The 20,994-nt window shown below is 48.4% G+C and overlaps 2 protein-coding genes across 2 annotated transcripts in view; one reads left to right on the top strand and one right to left on the bottom strand.

Moving 5' to 3' along the window:
- dph5 (diphthamide biosynthesis 5) overlaps positions 1-6,069 on the bottom strand; it is a 12,995-nt gene extending 6,926 nt beyond the window's left edge. Inside the window, exons 1-3 of the mRNA XM_034530929.1 lie at positions 5,859-6,069; positions 1,080-1,204; positions 445-553 (exon numbers count right to left, since the gene is read on the bottom strand). Of these exons, the coding sequence (XP_034386820.1) occupies positions 445-553; positions 1,080-1,204; positions 5,859-6,044 (420 nt within the window). The 5' untranslated portion in view covers positions 6,045-6,069. The remainder of the gene's footprint in view (positions 1-444; positions 554-1,079; positions 1,205-5,858) is intronic.
- A 10,120-nt stretch (positions 6,070-16,189) lies between these two features.
- Positions 16,190-18,167, top strand: s1pr1 (sphingosine-1-phosphate receptor 1). Its single transcript, XM_034531058.1, has one exon. It carries the CDS (start codon positions 16,190-16,192, stop codon positions 17,300-17,302), a length of 1,113 nt encoding a protein of 370 aa, XP_034386949.1. The 3' UTR covers positions 17,303-18,167.
- Positions 18,168-20,994: the final 2,827 nt, after the last annotated feature.

Here is a 20,994-nt window from a genome sequence, read left to right as displayed (position 1 = left end):
TCCCAATGGCTCTGCATCCTTCTCTGGGCCTCCTGCCTCAAGGTCCTGGCCTCATTGGTCCGGCCTCTTTCGCGATGCCTCCTGCCATGTTCCTGCTGATGCCCCCCCCCCCCCTCGCTCCCTCCTTCTGTTTCATGGATTGTGGAGGTCTGGATCGTGGTCCATGCCTACTACTAATTATTCATAATTGTCATATTCATTGAATGTTTATGTAACTCTGTAACTTCATCTGGTCACATGACATCTATTCTTCTGTCCATCTGGGGAGAGGGATCCTCCTGTATCTCTCCTGAAGGGTTCTTACCTTGTTTACCCTGAAAGTTTTTTTTTTTCTGTTTCTTGTGAGAGATTTCTTCGATCATTTTAATAAAGTTTAATACAACAAAAATAAACTGTTGAGGATATTATTTCTGCCTGTGAGGCTAAGCTTGGGGTAAAGAATACCTGCAACCCACAGCAGCCCACTGCGTTCATGATGGAGGCGTTGTGGATGACCCTGTACGGTATCCCAGAATGCACTGCTCTCAGCACCAGGTCGCTGTGGGTGGTGGCCCTGCAGGTTGACAGAAGACATTTTATAGAAGGTCCTCTAGCGTTTCACAATAAACTAAATATCTTTGACTGTTGACAAAACAAGACAATATTATAATTATTACAGCCAGTCAGTTGCAGATATTAAGTTAAATAAACCCATTTTTATGGATCCCACCGTTACATAGCAGATAGCGGAGTACGTACAGATGCTGAGGTCAGAAGAGGTTAATCCAGATTTAAGAAAGACCATGTTTAGTCTTCAGCAGAGCAAAAACAGAACCAGCTTCTCTTTTCATCTTAACTATAAAACCAACATTCTCATGAACAAATGTCAACAGAGTCTCAGTATTTCAAACCACAAGCTGCAGACTGCACTCTGTTATTAACTGGTTTGGGGCAGAAATGTGCAGAAAAGAAGGCCGAGCTGCTCTGTGGTCACATCAAACTCTCCATGTGCTGACACAGCAGATCTCTGTGGGATCAATGCGAGCTGCAGCTGCAGCATGGAGCTCTTACGGTCCTGATACGTGGACAACATGACTCACCCGAAAGGGTCGCCCACCACCAGGAATGCCACATCGGTTACATCAGCATCCTTCAGGATCTCTTCAGCTCCCTGTTCAACCAGGTCTCTGTCGGCCAGGATAAGCTCCTTCCCATAATATTCCTCCTGAAGACAACAACAGTTACCACGCTGCTTAAAGAGCTAACATGCTGCTAATGTAGCTAACATGCTGCTAACGGAACTAACACACTGCTAACGTGGGTCACAAACTGCTTAAAGAGCTAACAAGCTGCTTAAAGACCTAACGCACTGCTAATGTAGCTAACACGCTGCTTACGGAGCTAGCGCACTGCTAACGTGGGTCACACACTGCTTAAAGAGCTAACATGCTGCCTAAAGAGCTAACACTCTGCTAACATAACTAACACACTGCTAACGTAGGTAACACGCTGCTTAAAGAGCTAACACACTGCTAATGTAGCTAACATGCTGCTAACGGAACTAACGCACTGCTAACGGAACTAACACACTGCTCATGTAGCTAACACGCTGCTTAAAGCGCTAACAAGCTGCTAACAGAACTAACGCACTGCTAACGTAGGTAACACACTGCTTAAAGAGCTAACACACTGCTAATGTAGCTAACACGCTGCTTAAAGCGCTAACATGCTGCTTAAAGCGCTAACACGCTGCTTCAAGCGCTAACACGCTGTTTCAAGCGCTAACACGCTGCTAACGTAACTAAGACACTGCTAACGTAGGTCACACGCTGCTAACAGAACTAAGGCACTGCTAACGTGGGTCACACACTGCTTAAAGAGCTAACACACTGCTAATGTAGCTAACACGCTGCTTAAAGCGCTAACAAGCTGCTAATGTAACTAAAACACTGCTAACGTGGGTCACACGCTGCTTAAAAAGCTAACACACTGCTAACGCGCTTCTTAAAAAGATAACACGCTGCTAATGTAGCTAACACACTGCTTAAAGCACTAACATGCTTCTTAAAGAGCTAATATGCTGCTAATGTAACCAACAAGCTGCTAAACCACTGCCGAGGGTTAGGGTAATAAAGGGTTATGGTAATAAAGGGTTATGGTAATGTAAAATAAAGGGTTGGGGTAATACAGGGTGAGGGTAATAAAGGGTAATGGAGAATTTTGAATAAAGGGTAATATAATAATAAATATATATTCAATATTACCCTAATGAACCTTTATTAAATATTACCCTTTACTCAATATTACCATAACCCCAGCATTACCCACATTTTTATTACCCCAACCCTTAATAAGACTAAATGCTGGACAGCTATAGTATTTTACTCTTTACATTAAATAAGTACATTATATATTTGGACATGTGCTGATGTTAATGTTTTTTCAGGGTTAGCTCGCTATGCTAACTGTGCTATATGTTTATAAAAGCAAAGAACTGGGAGAAGCGTCAACAACACAAGAACATGAGACAGGCAGAGAGACAGACAGCTAACATACAGGCAAGCAGACAGACAGACAGACAGAGAGACAGAGCCATACATACAGGATGTCTCCTCTATGATGACAGACAGACAGACAGGATGTCTCCTCTGTGATGACAGACAGACAGACAGGATGTCTCCTCTGTGATGACGGGCAGACAGACAGGATGTCTCCTGTGATGACAGACAGACAGACAGACAGACAGACAGGATGTCTCCTCTATGATGACAGACAGACAGACAGGATGTCTCCTCTTTGATGACAGACAGACAGGATGTCTCCTCTGTGATGACAGACAGACAGGATGTCTCCTTTGTGATGACGGGAAGACAGACAGGATGTCTCCTCTGTGATGACAGACAGACAGACAGGATGTCTCCTCTGTGATGACAGACAGACAGGATGTCTCCTCTGTGATGACGGGCAGACAGACAGGATGTCTCCTCTGTGATGACAGACAGACAGGATGTCTCCTCTGTGATGACAGACAGACAGACAGGATGTCTCCTCTGTGATGACAGACAGACAGGATGTCTCCTCTATGATGACAGACAGACAGACAGACAGGATGTCTCCTCTGTGATGACAGACAGACAGGATGTCTCCTGTGATGACAGACAGACAGACAGACAGGATGTCTCCTCTGTGATGACAGACAGACAGGATGTCTCCTCTGTGATGACGGGCAGACAGACAGGATGTCTCCTGTGATGACAGACAGACAGACAGGATGTCTCCTCTATGATGACAGACAGACAGACAGGATGTCTCCTCTATGATGACAGACAGACAGACAGGATGTCTCCTCTGTGATGACAGACAGACAGACAGGATGTCTCCTCTGTGATGGCAGACAGACAGACAGACAGGATGTCTCCTCTGTGATGACAGACAGACAGACAGACAGGATGTCTCCTCTGTGATGACAGACAGACAGACAGACAGGATGTCTCCTCTGTGATGACAGACAGACAGGATGTCTCCTCTGTGATGACGGGCAGACAGACAGGATGTCTCCTGTGATGACAGACAGACAGACAGGATGTCTCCTCTATGATGACAGACAGACAGACAGGATGTCTCCTCTGTGATGACAGACAGACAGACAGGATGTCTCCTCTGTGATGGCAGACAGACAGACAGACAGGATGTCTCCTCTGTGATGACAGACAGACAGGATGTCTCCTCTATGATGACAGACAGACAGACAGGATGTCTCCTCTGTGATGACAGACAGACAGACAGACAGGATGTCTCCTCTATGATGACAGACAGACAGACAGACAGACAGGATGTCTCCTCTATGATGACAGACAGACAGACAGACAGGATGTCTCCTCTGTGATGACAGACAGACAGACAGACAGACAGACAGGATGTCTCCTCTATGATGACAGACAGACAGACAGACAGGATGTCTCCTCTGTGATGACAGACAGACAGACAGGATGTCTCCTCTGTGATGACAGACAGACAGGATGTCTCCTCTATGATGACAGACAGACAGACAGGATGTCTCCTCTGTGATGACAGACAGACAGACAGGATGTCTCCTCTGTGATGACAGACAGACAGACAGACAGAATGTCTCCTCTGTGATGACAGACAGACAGACAGACAGGATGTCTCCTCTGTGATGACAGACAGACAGACAGACAGACAGAATGTCTCCTCTGTGATGACAGACAGACAGACAGACAGACAGGATGTCTCCTCTGTGATGACAGACAGACAGACAGACAGACAGAATGTCTCCTCTGTGATGACAGACAGACAGACAGACAGGATGTCTCCTCTGTGATGACAGACAGACAGACAGACAGACAGACAGGATGTCTCCTCTATGATGACAGACAGACAGACAGACAGAATGTCTCCTCTGTGATGACAGACAGACAGACAGACAGACAGGATGTCTCCTCTGTGATGACAGACAGACAGACAGGATGTCTCCTCTGTGATGACAGACAGACAGACAGAATGTCTCCTCTGTGATGACAGACAGACAGACAGGATGTCTCCTCTGTGATGACAGACAGACAGACAGAATGTCTCCTCTGTGATGACAGACAGACAGACAGACAGACAGACAGACAGGATGTCTCCTCTGTGATGACAGACAGACAGACAGACAGACAGAATGTCTCCTCTGTGATGACAGACAGACAGACAGACAGGATGTCTCCTCTGTGATGACAGACAGACAGACAGGATGTCTCCTCTGTGATGACAGACAGACAGACAGAATGTCTCCTCTGTGATGACAGACAGACAGGATGTCTCCTCTGTGATGACAGACAGACAGACAGACAGGATGTCTCCTCTGTGATGACAGACAGACAGACAGAATGTCTCCTCTGTGATGACAGACAGACAGACAGACAGACAGACAGACAGGATGTCTCCTCTGTGATGACAGACAGACAGACAGACAGAATGTCTCCTCTGTGATGACAGACAGACAGACAGACAGACAGACAGACAGGATGTCTCCTCTGTGATGACAGACAGACAGACAGACAGACAGAATGTCTCCTCTGTGATGACAGACAGACAGACAGACAGACAGGATGTCTCCTCTGTGATGACAGACAGACAGACAGGATGTCTCCTCTGTGATGACAGACAGACAGGATGTCTCCTCTGTGATGACAGACAGACAGACAGGATGTCTCCTCTGTGATGACAGACAGACAGACAGGATGTCTCCTCTGTGATGACAGACAGACAGACAGAATGTCTCCTCTGTGATGACAGACAGACAGACAGACAGACAGAATGTCTCCTCTGTGATGACAGACAGACAGACAGACAGAATGTCTCCTCTGTGATGACAGACAGACAGACAGACAGGATGTCTCCTCTGTGATGACAGACAGACAGACAGGATGTCTCCTCTGTGATGACAGACAGACAGACAGACAGGATGTCTCCTCTGTGATGACAGACAGACAGACAGACAGGATGTCTCCTCTGTGATGACAGACAGACAGACAGACAGGATGTCTCCTCTGTGATGACAGACAGACAGACAGGATGTCTCCTCTGTGATGACAGACAGACAGACAGACAGACAGGATGTCTCCTCTGTGATGACAGACAGACAGACAGACAGACAGGATGTCTCCTCTGTGATGACAGACAGACAGACAGACAGGATGTCTCCTCTGTGATGACAGACAGACAGACAGACAGACAGGATGTCTCCTCTGTGATGACAGACAGACACACGTCTAAAGTCTCAGCAGCTGCTTTAAATCCTCCAACAGAGGAACCTGGTCTTAATCCCGTGTTTGGGTTCTAAACACAGACTCTCTAAGTTCTGGTTCCGGACTCACCAGCGCCTCCTTCCCCACCGTGAGAATGGAGGTGTAGGCCTCCAGGTAGACCCTGGAGCAGCTCCGCACCGCCTGCAGACCCTTCACCGTGATGTCCTCCGCGTCCCCCAGACCCAGGCCCACCAGGTACAGCATGCTCTCTGTTGTTCTCACGTGCGTCTCACTAGACACACCGGAACACGGCATGCCGTAAACTGTTAACGTCCACGACAGCTACAGCCGCTTTACGGCCGCTTCACAGCCGCCTTACCAAACTCCATTCATTAATCCGTGTCTTGCTGGAGGCTGTGCACGTGTTTAATATGACTCTGGTGCACTGTGAAGCCATCTTGAAGTATTATTATTCATAATGATTAAACAATATAATGATCATATACGTTCTGGGCAGACAAAGGGTTGACCCTGGTGGATTTAATATGTATGTTTCATAAAGCACACAGACTCAAAAACGTCAATACAACGTTTACAAATAGTTCAGCCTTCCTGAAACCAGAACCTGGTCAACATGGAACTGTGAGTCCAGTTTAATGGTTCTGTAAAACTACTCTGGAGGGTTCAGGTAAAGGGGTTCAGTTCTGGAGGGTTCAGTTAATGGGGTTCAGTTCTGGAGGGTTCAGGTAAAGGGGTTCAGTTCTGGAGGGTTCAGGTAATGGGGTTCAGTTCTGGAGGGTTCAGGTAAAGGGGTTCAGTTCTGGAGGGTTCAGTTCTGGAGGGTTCAGGTAAAGGGGTTCAGTTCTGGAGGGTTCAGGTGATGGAGTTCAGTTCTGGAGGGTTCAGGTAAAGGGGTTCAGTTCTGGAGGGTTCAGTTCTGGAGGGTTCAGTTCTGGAGGGTTCAGTTCTGGGGGGTTCAGGTAAAGGATTTAAGTTCTGGAGGGTTCATGTAAAGGGTTCAGTTCTGGGGGGTTCAGGTAAAGGGTTCAGTTCTGGGGGGTTCAGGTAAAGGATTTAAGTTCTGGGGGGTTCAGGTAAAGGATTTCAGTTCTGGAGGGTTCAGGTAAAGGGTTCAGTTCTGGGGGGTTCAGGTAAAGGGTTCAGTTCTGGGGGGTTCAGGTAATGGAGTTCAGTTCTGGAGGGTTCAGGTAAAGGGTTCAGTTCTAAAGGGTTCAGGTAAAGGATTTCAGTTCTGGAGGGTTCAGGTAAAGGATTTCAGTTCTGGAGGGTTCAGGTAAAGGATTTCAGTTCTGGAGGGTTCAGGTAAAGGATTTCAGTTCTGGGGGGTTCAGGTAATGGAGTTCAGTTCTGGGGGGTTCAGGTAAAGGAGTTCAGTTCTGGAGGGTTCATGTAAAGGGTTCAGTTCTGGAGGGTTCATGTAAAGGGTTCAGTTCTGGAGGGTTCAGGTTAAGGATTTCAGTTCTGGAGGGTTCATGTAAAGGGTTCAGTTCTGGAGGGTTCATGTAAAGGGTTCAGTTCTGGAGGGTTCATGTAAAGGGTTCAGTTCTGGGGGGTTCAGGTTAAGGATTTCAGTTCTGGAGGGTTCATGTAAAGGGTTCAGTTCTGGGGGGTTCAGGTTAAGGATTTCAGTTCTGGAGGGTTCATGTAAAGGGTTCAGTTCTGGAGGGTTCATGTAAAGGGTTCAGTTCTGGAGGGTTCATGTAAAGGGTTCAGTTCTGGAGGGTTCATGTAAAGGGTTCAGTTCTGGGGGGTTCAGGTAAAGGGTTCAGTTCTGGAGGGTTCATGTAAAGGGTTCAGTTCTGGAGGGTTCAGGTAAAGGAGTTCAGTTCTGGAGGGTTCATGTAAAGGGTTCAGTTCTGGAGGGTTCAGGTAAAGGGTTCAGTTCTGGAGGGTTCATGTAAAGGGTTCAGTTCTGGAGGGTTCATGTAAAGGGTTCAGTTCTGGAGGGTTCATGTAAAGGGTTCAGTTCTGGAGGGTTCATGTAAAGGGTTCAGTTCTGGAGGGTTCAGGTAAAGGGGTTCAGTTCTGGAGGGTTCATGTAAAGGGTTCAGTTCTGGGGGGTTCAGGTAAAGGGGTTCAGTTCTGGAGGGTTCATGTAAAGGGTTCAGTTCTGGAGGGTTCATGTAAAGGGTTCAGTTCTGGAGGGTTCATGTAAAGGGTTCAGTTCTGGAGGGTTCAGGTAAAGGGGTTCAGTTCTTGGGTCTGTTAGGTGTCTCTTGGAGGTTTTTAATTAATAATCAGTGAGCAGCATTGGTTTTGGTGTTAAGACAGATCGGCAGGATTCTGCAGGACTCTGTGGGAACCTGGTCCCACAGAGTCCTGGTGACGGACTGGACCCCAAATCGAGGCTGATTGGTTGGATTTCTCTGGTTGTTTCCATGTTGACGGCGTGTGAAAGCATTGGAGTCGTGAATGAGTCGGTGGGAAAAGCTCTCTTTCTCTTCACAGTCTGTTTCTCCCTCGGTCGCCCCTTGTTGTGGTAAACAAGCCCCTCTGGACCACGTGACCCCCCCCCCCACCCCCCCCACCCTTGACTCCTTTAACTGGGAACCAGTTAATGACTGGAATGGTTGGAGGGTTACATAATGGGGGCCGTGGAGGAGGATGAGGGAGATGGGTAAGGGGGGGGGAGTGTGGTCCTTTGTTTGGTTCAGGGCTTGTTCGGCTCCAGTCATCCAGAGAACCAACGCTCCGTCTCTGTTAACTGTTTCTCTTCAGCTCCACGTCCTGGTCTGGATTCTGTGTCTGACACAGTAAACAATAAATGCTGTTTTCAGATAATCTGGATCAGTCCTGATTCTTGGGTTCACCTCATGAACCAGGACAACCAAGCAGAAGCCTGCAGTGGACCTGGCCTCTTCGCAGTATGAGGTGATGACCGAGTCATGTGACCTACACATTATCACCTACTAATTAAACTAGTTTATTAGAGTTTTATTTTGAAAAGGCTGTGCAGAAAGCTCAGTGAGGCTCCATGTTGTCTGTGAACATAAAGAATAAGATGAAATCCAGATGAGTTCAGGTGTGTGAGAAGGTCACCTGACCCGCGAGACAGAAACAGGATCAACGTGTTGTCTGTCTGCAGGTTTAATCTGATCTCTGATCAGCTGACAGAGGTCAGGACCAACAGAGAGCACCAACGGTTATCAAGTATTTAATATTAACGAGGTGGGGATTCACATGGTAGTAATAATAATAACAATAACAATAGTAATACTAATAATTATACTAGTACTAATAATAATAATAACAATAATAATAGTAATAATAATTAAAGCTGTGAGAAGCAATGAAGGGGTCCTGGCTCTTTTGCGCCAGTCGGGGACGCTGGCAGGACGCCGGCCTGCTCAGACGAGAACATTCACCCACCGGGCGTACGTTTTTAAAACTATTATTTTAAATAAGCTTGTCGATGTCCTCAGGCCGTGACTTGTAACAAGTTTGGGCCAGATTCAAGCAAGTCCAGTTGAGCCAGTAGGTGGTGCTGTGACAATGTAAACATATACATGCATCATGTGTCTCTACGTGAAGTGTAGACCACGTGTAAATTAAATGTAAAAAAATTAATTAGCCCTGGTTTGGATGTGAACCCGGGTCACAGCGGGAACGCCTGTCAAGGCGAGCTAAAGCCTTAGATGTATTAATTACTTTGTTTACTAGCCTAGATAGAATACATTATTGTCTAAAACTTGTCCTTTTAATTTTTTTAGTAGGTGTTTCTATGACAAATTTGAATGTTTCTCCATGTAAATATGTTCAGGCCTGGACTGGCACCGCAGCATGATTATTTTGGGGTGGATGGGATCTTGTACATTTGAATGACAGCAACATTCTATAACATAACAAACCACACAAAGTGGGTGTGTATTCGGGTCCACGCCACGTCAAGGTATTTCGGTATAAACTCACCATTTTGATAACTATTCATCTTTAAGGTCTTCAGATCATTCTTAAACAAAATCGAAGTCGATCGGATACATTATGGGAGGATTGTGTAAAAGTAATATGGCAAAAAATGACAAAATGACAAAAAATGACAAACTGGGCGAATTAATGTAGCGCCCCCTAGTGTTTAAATCACACAAGATTATCCATGCATGTTACAGGATGCAATGTGCACATATACTGCAAGTTTTGAGTAATTAGTCTCAATAATGTTGAAGAGGTTCATTGGTCCATATCTCCTTAACACAATGAGATAACATTTTGATAAATGTCGGTGATATAACTTCAATCATGATCGACAGAAAGTTTGGTATGAATCGGACCCAGCGTGTAGGAGAAGTGCCCAATTATGTGTTTTTCACAAAATTAAAAATGGCGGAAAATCTAAGTAGGCAGAACTTAGGGTTCTGAGAGGCTTTTTTGTAGAAAGAATTCAAGTCAATCGGACACCGCCGGGCCAACTTCGAAGGGGCGCTAGAGAGTAATTTTCTTTAACCCAAATTTGACATCTATATCAGATGGCTATTTTCACCAAGCCTGACAAGCTTGCCAAATTTGGTGAGTACCATTCATTCATACAAATTCAGGTGGGTGAGTCAGAGAGGAGGGGGGCTGATGGAGTTGATGGGGGTGTTGGAGGTGATTGGGTGATGGAGGGTAATGGGGTTGTTGGAGGTGATGTAGAGTGATGGTGGAGGTGGTGGAGGCCCTGGTTTCTTTGTGGCTCCCACAGAAACATCTCCAATTACAGGACAAAGGCGACTCATTCAGGCCAGCAGCTCCAACACTCAGCTTTGCATTTCTAATGAGCGCACTGCTGAATGCTAAGAGACCCCCCCACCCCTCCTCCCCCTACCCCATCACCAACCCGCTTTGAGACAAGATGTGCCAGATTTTGTTTTATGATACTGTGGCGGCGGGGCGTGGTTAGGCTCAGCTGCAGAGGGGACGGAGCGACTGGATTCATTCAGAGTTGGTGCTAACATGCTAACGTGCTAACATAGAAGTATTGAAGTGTGTAATGTAATAAAATAAAAGTCTTGTTGGAGACGATCCAGCCTGATCAGAATCCATCAATATTGTCCAACAATGCATTCTGGGTAGATTTGTGTCCAACCTGCAGAGTCTACCAGGGTCTACCAGGGTCTAACAGAGTTTAACAGTGTCTACCAAGCTCTAACAGGGTCTAACTAAGTTGTTCTTCTGCTCGGTTCCTCTGGTTTCCTCCAGTCGTCGTCATGGTGATGCTCAGCTATGCAGCTCTGAGGAAAAAGACCTTTGTTCCCCTCTTCAGACCCCCTCAAACCCCCCTCTTCAGACCCTCACCCCACCGCAGATCCCCCTACCTCATCTCAGCTCCACTTTCAGACTCTGAGCGGCAAACTGGAGACTGGTCATATGACCAACAACCATTATGTTCCCAGTAAGATTTCACCGTCTTTCAACATGTTTCTTCAGGCATTCCCAGTTAATGTACTCTCAATAAACTACTGGGAATATACTGGGAATGTATCTGATTTATACTGGCACTATAGTGGAATGAGAGTGGAATCTTACTGGAACCCACAGTCAGATCCTGGTTCAGTTTCAGTTTCATGTGTTCTTGGTTTGGTTCTGATTCCAGAGTCCTTTTAAGGACATCCTTCAGTTTATCACAAACACATCTGGAGATGCAAGGTTAGTTCATTAGTTGGTGGAAATAATTCAGCGATGATTCTTAGAAAAAACTGAAACACTGGAAGAAATGAAACTCAAAGAGCTGATCACATTTCATATAGATACGTAACATCTCAAAAATCAGGCACATCTTGTCTCAAAAAGATGCAGAAAAGCTGGTTCACACGTTTGTTACTTCCAGACTAGATTACTGCAACTCCTTATTATCAGGCTGCTCTAATAAGTCTCTTAAATCCCTCCAGTTGATCCAGAATGCTGCAGCTCGTGTACTCACACAAACTAAGAAAAGAGATCACATGACTCCTGTATTAGCTGCTCTGCACTGGCTCCCTGTAAAATCAAGAATCACATTTAAAATTCTTCTCCTCACCTACAAAGCCTTGATTGGTGATGCACCATCATATCTTAAGGAGCTTGTAGTACCATATTTCCCCACTAGAGAGCTGCTCACTAAATGCGGGGCTACTTGTGGTTCCTAGAGTCCTAAAAAGTAGGATGGGAGCCAGAGCCTTCAGTTATCAAGCTCCTCTTTTATGGAACCAGCATCCACTTTCAGTCCTGGAGGCAGACACAGTCACCTCATTCAAGAACAGATTTAAGACTTTCCTCTTTAATAGTGCTTATAGTTAGGGCTGAATCAGGTTTGCCCTGGTCCAGCCCTTGATATGCTGCTATAGGCTTATAGGCTGCTGGGGGATGTTTTAGGATACAGGGGCAAGTCCGGGGGTTCGCGCCTCCCCAGTCCCGTAGCTGGGGGTCCGAACCCTCGGACTGTGTTGGGTTCTGTGCCCCTGACCCATTCAAGGGGACCCGCCTGGCTTATGGTGGGCCACGTAGCCTCCGGGCAAGGTTCGCGCCTCCCCAGTCCTGGAGCTGGGGGACCGAACCCCCGGTCTGTGTCGGGCTGCAACTGCCGCTTCCGGACGGCGTTGAGTTTCCGCTGCCGCCTCCGTGCTGCAGCCCAGTCTGGTTCCCGATGCCCCCCTCTGTGCCGCCTCCCGATGCCCCCTCTATATATATATATATATATATATATATAAAAATATACAGAGGGTACGGAAAGTATTCAGACCCCTTTAAATTGTTCACGCTTTGTTTCATTGCAGCCATTTGCTCAAATCGAAAAGGTTCATTTTACTTCTCATTAATGTACTCAGCACCACATCTTGACAGGAAAAAAAAGAAATGTAGAAATGTTTGCAAATTTATTAAAAAAGAAAAACTGAAATATCACCTTGTCATAAGTATTCAGACCCTTTGCTGTGACTCATATTTAACTCCCATGCGGTCCATTTCTTCTGATCCTCCTTGAGATGGTTCCACTCCTTCATTGGAGTCCAGCTGTGTTTAATTAAACTGATTGGACTTGATTAGGAAAGGCACACACACCTGTCTATAGAAGACCTTACAGCTCACATTGCATGGCAGAGCCAATGAGAACCATGAGGTCCAAGGAACTGCCAAGGAGCTCAGAGACAGAATGGTGGCACAGATCTGGAGATCCTACACAAGAATGTCTGCAGCACTCGAGGTTCCTATGAGCACAGTGGCCTCCATAATCCTTAAATGGAAGAAGTTTTGGATGACCTGAACTATTCCTAGACCTGGCCTTCCAGTCAATCTGCGCAATCGTAGGAGAAGAGCCTTGGTGAGAGGTAAAGAAGAACCCAAAGATCACTGGCTGAGCTCCAGAGAGGCAGTAGGGAGATGGGAGAACGTTCCACAAAGTCAACTATCACTGCAGCCCTCCACCAGTCGGGGCTTCATGGCAGAGTGGCCCGACGAAGCCTCTCCTCAGTGCAAGACATGAAAGCCCACATGAAGGACTCCCAGACTATATAAGATTCTCTGGTCTGATGAGACCAAGATTGAACTTGTTGGCGTTAATTCTAAGCGGTATGTGTGGAGAAAAACCAGGCTCTGCTCATCACCTGCCCACTACAACCCCAACAGACACACGGTGTTCTTCAGCTGCAGGGACGGGACGACTGTCCAGAGACCTCCTGGAAGAAGACCTCTTCCAGAGCGCCCAGTGGAGCATCTCTGAAGAGACCTGGAATCGTCTGTCCACCAACGTTCAGCATCCAACCTGACGGAACTGGAGAGGATCCCCAAATACAGGTGTGAACAACTTGTTGCATCATTTGCAAGAACACTCATGGCCGTACTAGCTCAAAAAGGTTATAATAGTTATAAAAGTAATACTTATGACCATGTGATATTTCACTTTTCTTTTTTAATAAATCTGTTTTTTTACTGGCAAGATTGGGTGCTGAATACATTAATGATATAAAATGAACTTTTTTGATTTTAGCAAATGGCTGCAATGAAACATTTAAAGGGGTCTGAATACTTTCTGTACCCACTGTATATATATATACCCCTGTGTATATATATATATATATATATATATATATATATATATATATATATATATATATATATACACCCCTCCCCTCCCTCTTCTTCATGAGGCTCCGCTGTCGGTCCCCCCCCCCCCCCTCCCCTCCCTCCCTCTTCTTCATGAGGCTCCGCTGTCGGTCCCCCCCCCCCCCCCCCCCCCCCCTCCCCTCCCTCTTCTTCATGAGGCTCCGCTGTCGGTCCCCCCCCCCCCCCCTCCCTCTTCTTCATGAGGCTCCGCTGTCGGTCCCCCCCCCCCCCCCCCCCCCCCCCCCTCCTCTTCTTCATGAGGCTCCGCTGTCGGTCCCCCCCCCCCCCCCCTCCCCTCCCCTCCCTCTTCTTCATGAGGCTCCGCTGTCGGTCCCCCCCCCCCCCCCTCCCCTCCCCTCCCTCTTCTTCATGAGGCTCCGCTGTCGGTCCCCCCCCCCCCCCCCCCCTCCCTCCTTCTTTCATGAGGCTCCGCTGTCGGTCCCCCCCCCCCCCCCCTCCCTCTTCTTCATGAGGCTCCGCTGTCGGTCCCCCCCCCCCCCCCCCCCCCTCCCCTCCCTCTTCTTCATGAGGCTCCGCTGTCGGTCCCCCCCCCCCCCCCCCCCACCCTCCCCTCCCTCTTCTTCATGAGGCTCCGCTGTCCCCCCCCCCCCCCCCCCTCCCCTCCCTCTTCTTCATGAGGCTCCGCTGTCTCCCCCCACCCCCCCCCCTCCCCTCCCTCTTCTTCATGAGGCTCCGCTGTCGTCCCCCCACCCCCCCCCTCCCCTCCCTCTTCTTCATGAGGCTCCGCTGTCGGTCCCCCCCCCCCCCCCCCCCCCCCCTCCCTCTTCTTCATGAGGCTCCGCTGTCGGTCCCCCCCCCCCCCCCCCCTCCCCCTCCCTCTTCTTCATGAGGCTCCGCTGTCGGTCCCCCCCCCCCCCCCCCCCCCCTCCCCCTCCCTCTTCTTCATGAGGCTCCGCTGTCGGTCCCCCCCCCCCCCCCCCCCCCCTCCCCTCCCTCTTCTTCATGAGGCTCCGCTGTCGGTCGGTCGGGTCTTCTTCGTGGCTCTGAAGGTAACATGTAACATTTTTCTCCTTTTAAACACGTTTTATGATCTTTTGATATTCACGTGAATATTTTTTTAATGTTTATGTTTTTATGAATTAAATTCAAGTTTTAATCCGCAGAACGAGAGTTCAGTTTAACGTCGACGGGTTTTAACGGAGGGAGACACAATAAAGACTTGACAGTATTAATAATAACAACCATAAGGAAATAATAATAATAATAAAGAGATGAAGACTTTTAGTCCTTTTTGATAATGAATTTCCAACGGACGTTTAAACATGAATGAGAACTAATTAATATTCGATTCACACTAAACTCTTTCTTGATGAATAATCAATAACTTTATGTTTATGTGTGAAGGTTTAAAATGAAGTCTGTGGTTTAATTCTCTTAAAGGAAACTTCTAAAAATCCTGTGTTTGTGAATGAGAAGCCGTTTATAATGTTTTTGTTTGTTTGTTTGTTTGTTTGTTTGTTTGTTTGTTCCTTCCTGAGCAGCTGATCAGAGGTCAGTTACTGTTTGGTTTTGAGTTTCTATGAACTTTGTCCTCAAAGACAGAAATGTTATATTGTTATGTTTATTGAGCTGTTAGAACCAGTTTGAATGTTTAGGAACTTTTATTTATATTTGTACATTTATATTTATAAAGTAACTATTTATTTTAGTGGCTGACGTTTTTTCAGTCACTAATGATCTGAATGTCTTTGCAGGACCAGGACCATGACCCCCTCCAGCAGCAGGACCAGGTCTTCAGGGCCTCTCCCTGACATAAAGGACTGAGTGTGAGGGCGCAGCACCTCCTGGTGGACTCCTGGTGCCCCTGCTGGACTCCGGCTAACTCTGCAGGACTCCTGCTGCCTCCTGCTGGACTCCTGCTGCCTCCTGCTGGACTCCTGCTGGACTCCTGCTGCCTCCTGGTGGACTCCTGCTGGACTCCTGGTGCCCCTGCTGCCTCCTGGTGGACTCCTGCTAACCCTGCAGGACTCCTGCTACCCCTGTAGGACTCCTGCTGGACTCCTGGTGCCCCTGCTGGACTCCTGCTGCCTCCTGGTGGATTCCTGCTAACCCTGCTGGACTCCTGCTACCCCTGTAGGACTCCTGCTGCCTCCTGGTGGACTCCTGGTGCCCCTGCTGGACTCCTGCTGCCTCCTGCTGGACTCCTGCTGGACTCCTGCTAACCCTGCAGGACTCCTGCTGCCCCTGTAGGACTCCTGGTGCCCCTGCTGGACTCCTGCTAACTCTGCAGGACTCCTGCTGGACTCCTGCTGCCTCCTGCTGGACTCCTGCTTCCCCTGCTGGACTCCTGCTAACCCTGCAGGACTCCTGCTGCCTCCTGCTGGACTCCTGCTTCCCCTGCTGGACTCCTGCTAACCCTGCAGGCCATGGCTGAGCCCGGTTACTCCGACCTGATCGCCAAACACTACAACTACACCGGGAAGTTCCGAAAGACGCAGCAGGACTCGGGCCTGAAGGCGGACTCCGTGGTCTTCATCATTGTGTGCTGCTTCATCATCCTGGAGAACATCCTGGTCCTGACGACCATCTGGAGGACCAAGAAGTTCCACAAGCCCATGTACTACTTCATCGGGAACCTGGCGCTGTCGGACCTGCTGGCCGGCGTCGTGTACACCGCCAACATCCTGCTGTCGGGCGCCAACACCTACAAGCTGACGCCCACGCAGTGGTTCATCCGGGAGGGCAGCATGTTCGTGGCGCTGGCGGCGTCTGTCTTCAGCCTGCTGGCCATCGCCATCGAGCGCCATCTGACCATGCTGCAGATGAAGCTGCACAACAACGGCAACACGTGCCGCGTCTTCCTGCTCATCAGCGCCGTGTGGATGGTGGCGGCAGCGCTGGGCGGCCTGCCGGTGATGGGCTGGAACTGCATCCTCAGCGTGACGCGCTGCTCCACCGTGCTGCCGCTCTACCACAAGACCTACATCCTGTTCTGCACCACCGTGTTCAGCGTCATCCTCCTGGCCATCGTGGTGCTGTACGCCCGCATCTACGCCCTGGTGCGCACGCGCAGCCGCACGCTCGTCTTCCGCAAGGTGACCAACGGCCGCGCCGGCGGCGCCGCCAACATCAAGAGCTCGGAGAAGTCGATGGCGCTGCTGAAGACCGTCATCATCGTCCTGAGCTGCTTCATCGCCTGCTGGGCGCCACTCTTCATCCTCCTGCTGCTGGACGCCGCCTGCGAGACGCTGAGCTGTTCGATCCTCTACAAGGCCGAATGGTTTCTGGCGCTCGCCGTCCTGAACTCCGCCATGAACCCGCTCATCTACACGCTGACCAGCAACGAGATGCGCCGCGCCTTCCTGAAGACGCTGCTGTGCTGCACCGCCTGCCTGCGCCCCAACGCCAAGTCCAGCGGGCCCATCGTGGGGGCGGAGTTCAGCCGCAGCAGGTCGGATAACTCCTCCCACCCCAACAAGGAGGAGGCGGAGTATTCGCCGAAGGTGACGACGTCGGGGCGCGTCACCTCATCCTCCTAGAGATGCTGTGACCTGAACCGTCAGCCAATCAGGACTCACCGCACTTATGAGACTCTCAAAGTGGTTCAACAGGGACCCTCATGTAGAGAACTCACACCTGCAGGACCATCAGCTGGATCCGCTGCTGTGGATCCTGGTGGTCCAGGTTCAAGTGAACTGAAGATCTAAGAACAAACCTTTAGTATTTAAATTCATCCTTCAAATACTTCAAGCGTTCAGGTGCTTTTCATCGTCAGCTGATCACGTGACCTCTGCCCTCCTGGTCATGTGACCTCTGTCCTCCTGACCTCTGCCCTCCTGATCACGTGACCTCTGATCACGTGACCTCTGTCCTCCTGACCTCTGCCCTCCTGATCACGTGACCTCTGATCACGTGACCTCTGTCCTCCTGATCACGTGACCTCTGTCCTCCTATTCACGTGACCTCTGCCCTCCTATTCACGTGACCTCTGTCCTCCTGATCACGTGACCTCTGCCCTCCTGATCACGTGACCTCTGTCCTCCTATTCACGTGACCTCTGTCCTCCTGATCACGTGACCTCTGTCCTCTTCTGCTTATTTAGTGATAAATATTTCATATTAAACCTGCATTAATAATAACAATAATTATTATTATTTGTTTTCAAGATTCATATTATGCTCCGTCTATGTAAACAGGTGAGGAAGAGGAAGAGGAGAACCTGATCTTGAATTGATGTGTTTTTGGGAGATTTTTGTAAAAAGTTAACTGTAAACGTTAGAAACAGTTTTTCTACTTCCTGTCTGTGTTGTTGTTGTTGGTGTAGTCAAATTAATTTATATTTGAAAGCAGGAAGAAAACATCACTTTGTTTGTCACGTAAATGTTTAGTTGAGTCGGAAGCTCATTTCTGCAAAAGAAAAACTCAAACTATTAAAACATTGTTCATGTTTTTAAAATGTAATTTAGATTAAAAGTTTATTCTTAAAACCAGATTCTCAGGAGCTTTTGATCACATGGTCTTCTTCATCGTTTCAGCATAAGGAGCTTCCGTAGATCCTGTTACCACGGTAACCAGTCCTCTATCAGGACCTGATCCAGTAACCTGTTAATCGTTTAACTCCTCAATGTCGGTCCGTTAGAATCTAGTAAAGACAAATAGAAACGCTGCTTTTCATACGTTTCACAAGAAAAAGTCAATTTAAATAAAACGGTTCAAGAAGGCAAGAAAGAAGTTAGAGAATGAGTGAATGGTGACGTGTGAGTGAATGGTGACGTGTGAGTGAATGGTGACGAGTGAGTGAGTGAATGGTGACGAGTGAGTGAATGGTGACGTGTGAATGGTGACGAGTGAGTGAATGGTGACGTGTGAGTGAATGGTGACGTGTGAGTGAATGGTGACGAGTGAGTGAATGGTGACGAGTGAGTGAATGGTGACGTGTGAGTGAATGGTGACGTGTGAGTGAATGGTGACGTGTGAGTGAATAGTGACGAGTGAGTGAATGGTGACGTGTGAGTGAATGGTGACGTGTGAGTGAATAGTGACGAGTGAGTGAATGGTGACGTGTGAGTGAATGGTGACGAGTGAGTGAATGGTGACGTGTGAGTGAATGGTGACGTGTGAGTGAATGGTGACGAGTGAGTGAATGGTGACGTGTGAGTGAATGGTGACGTGTGAGTGAATAGTGACGAGTGAGTGAATGGTGACGAGTGAGTGAATGGTGACGAGTGAGTGAATGGTGACGTGTGAGTGAATAGTGACGAGTGAGTGAATGGTGACGTGTGAGTGAATGGTGACGTGTGAGTGAATAGTGACGAGTGAGTGAATGGTGACGAGTGAGTGAATGGTGACGAGTGAGTGAATGGTGACGAGTGAGTGAATGGTGACGTGTGAGTGAATGGTGACGTGTGAGTGAATGGTGACGTGTGAGTGAATAGTGACGAGTGAGTGAATGGTGACGTGTGAGTGAATGGTGACGTGTGAGTGAATAGTGACGAGTGAGTGAATGGTGACGTGTGAGTGAATGGTGACGTGTGAGTGAATAGTGACGAGTGAGTGAATGGTGACGTGTGAGTGAATGGTGACGTGTGAATGGTGACGTGTGAGTGAATGGTGACGAGTGAGTGAATGGTGACGTGTGAGTGAATGGTGACGTGTGAGTGAATAGTGACGAGTGAGTGAATGGTGACGAGTGAGTGAATGGTGACGTGTGAGTGAATGGTGACGTGTGAGTGAGTGAATGGTGACGAGTGAGTGAATGAATGGTGACGAGTGAGTGAATGGTGACGAGTGAGTGAATGGTGACGAGTGAGTGAATAGTGACGTGTGAGTGGTGACGTGTGAGTGAATAGTGACGAGTGAGTGAATAGTGACGTGTGAGTGAATGGTGACGTGTGAATGGTGACGTGTGAGTGAATAGTGACGTGTGAGTGAATGGTGACGTGTGAGTGGTGACGAGTGAGTGAATGGTGACGAGTGAGTGAATAGTGACGTGTGAGTGAATGGTGACGAGTGAGTGAATAGTGACGTGTGAGTGAATGGTGACGTGTGAGTGGTGACGAGTGAGTGAATGGTGACGAGTGAGTGAATAGTGACGTGTGAGTGAATGGTGACGTGTGAGTGAATGGTGACGTGTGAATGGTGACGTGTGAGTGAATGGTGACGTGTGAGTGAATAGTGACGTGTGAGTGAATGGTGACGTGTGAGTGGTGACGAGTGAGTGAATGGTGACGAGTGAGTGAATAGTGACGTGTGAGTGAATGGTGACGTGTGAGTGAATAGTGACGTGTGAGTGAATGGTGACGTGTGAGTGGTGACGAGTGAGTGAATGGTGACGAGTGAGTGAATAGTGACGTGTGAGTGAATGGTGACGTGTGAGTGAATGGTGACGTGTGAATGGTGACGTGTGAGTGAATGGTGACGTGTGAGTGAATAGTGACGTGTGAGTGAATGGTGACGTGTGAGTGAATGGTGACGTGTGAGTGAATGGTGACGTGTGAGTGAGTGAATGGTGACGTGTGAGTGAATGGTGACGTGTGAATGGTGACGTGTGAGTGAATGGTGACGAGTGAGTGAATGGTGACGTGTGAGTGAATGGTGACGAGTGAGTGAATGAATGGTGACGAGTGAGTGAATGGTGACGAGTGAGTGAATGGTGACGTGTGAGTGAATGGTGACGTGTGAGTGAATGGTGACGTGTGAATGGTGACGTGTGAGTGAATGGTGACGTGTGAGTGAATAGTGACGTGTGAGTGAATGGTGACGTGTGAATGGTGACGTGTGAGTGAATGGTGACGTGTGAGTGAATGGTGACGTGTGAGTGAGTGAATGGTGACGTGTGAGTGAATGGTGACGTGTGAATGGTGACGTGTGAGTGAATGGTGACGAGTGAGTGAATGGTGACGTGTGAGTGAATGGTGACGAGTGAGTGAATGAATGGTGACGAGTGAGTGAATGGTGACGAGTGAGTGAATGGTGACGTGTGAGTGAATGGTGACGAGTGAGTGAATGGTGACGTGTGAGTGAATGGTGACGAGTGAGTGAATGAATGGTGACGAGTGAGTGAATGGTGACGAGTGAGTGAATAGTGACGTGTGAGTGGTGACGTGTGAGTGAATAGTGACGAGTGAGTGAATAGTGACGTGTGAGTGAATGGTGACGTGTGAGTGGTGACGAGTGAGTGAATGGTGACGAGTGAGTGAATAGTGACGTGTGAGTGGTGACGAGTGAGTGA

The sequence above is a fragment of the Cyclopterus lumpus genome, chromosome 4 (assembly GCF_009769545.1).
Source record: "Cyclopterus lumpus isolate fCycLum1 chromosome 4, fCycLum1.pri, whole genome shotgun sequence".
NCBI classification, from domain to species: Eukaryota; Metazoa; Chordata; class Actinopteri; order Perciformes; family Cyclopteridae; genus Cyclopterus; species Cyclopterus lumpus.
The sequence above is the reverse complement of the archived record's forward strand: the minus strand, read 5'-3'. Positions and strand labels throughout refer to the sequence as shown.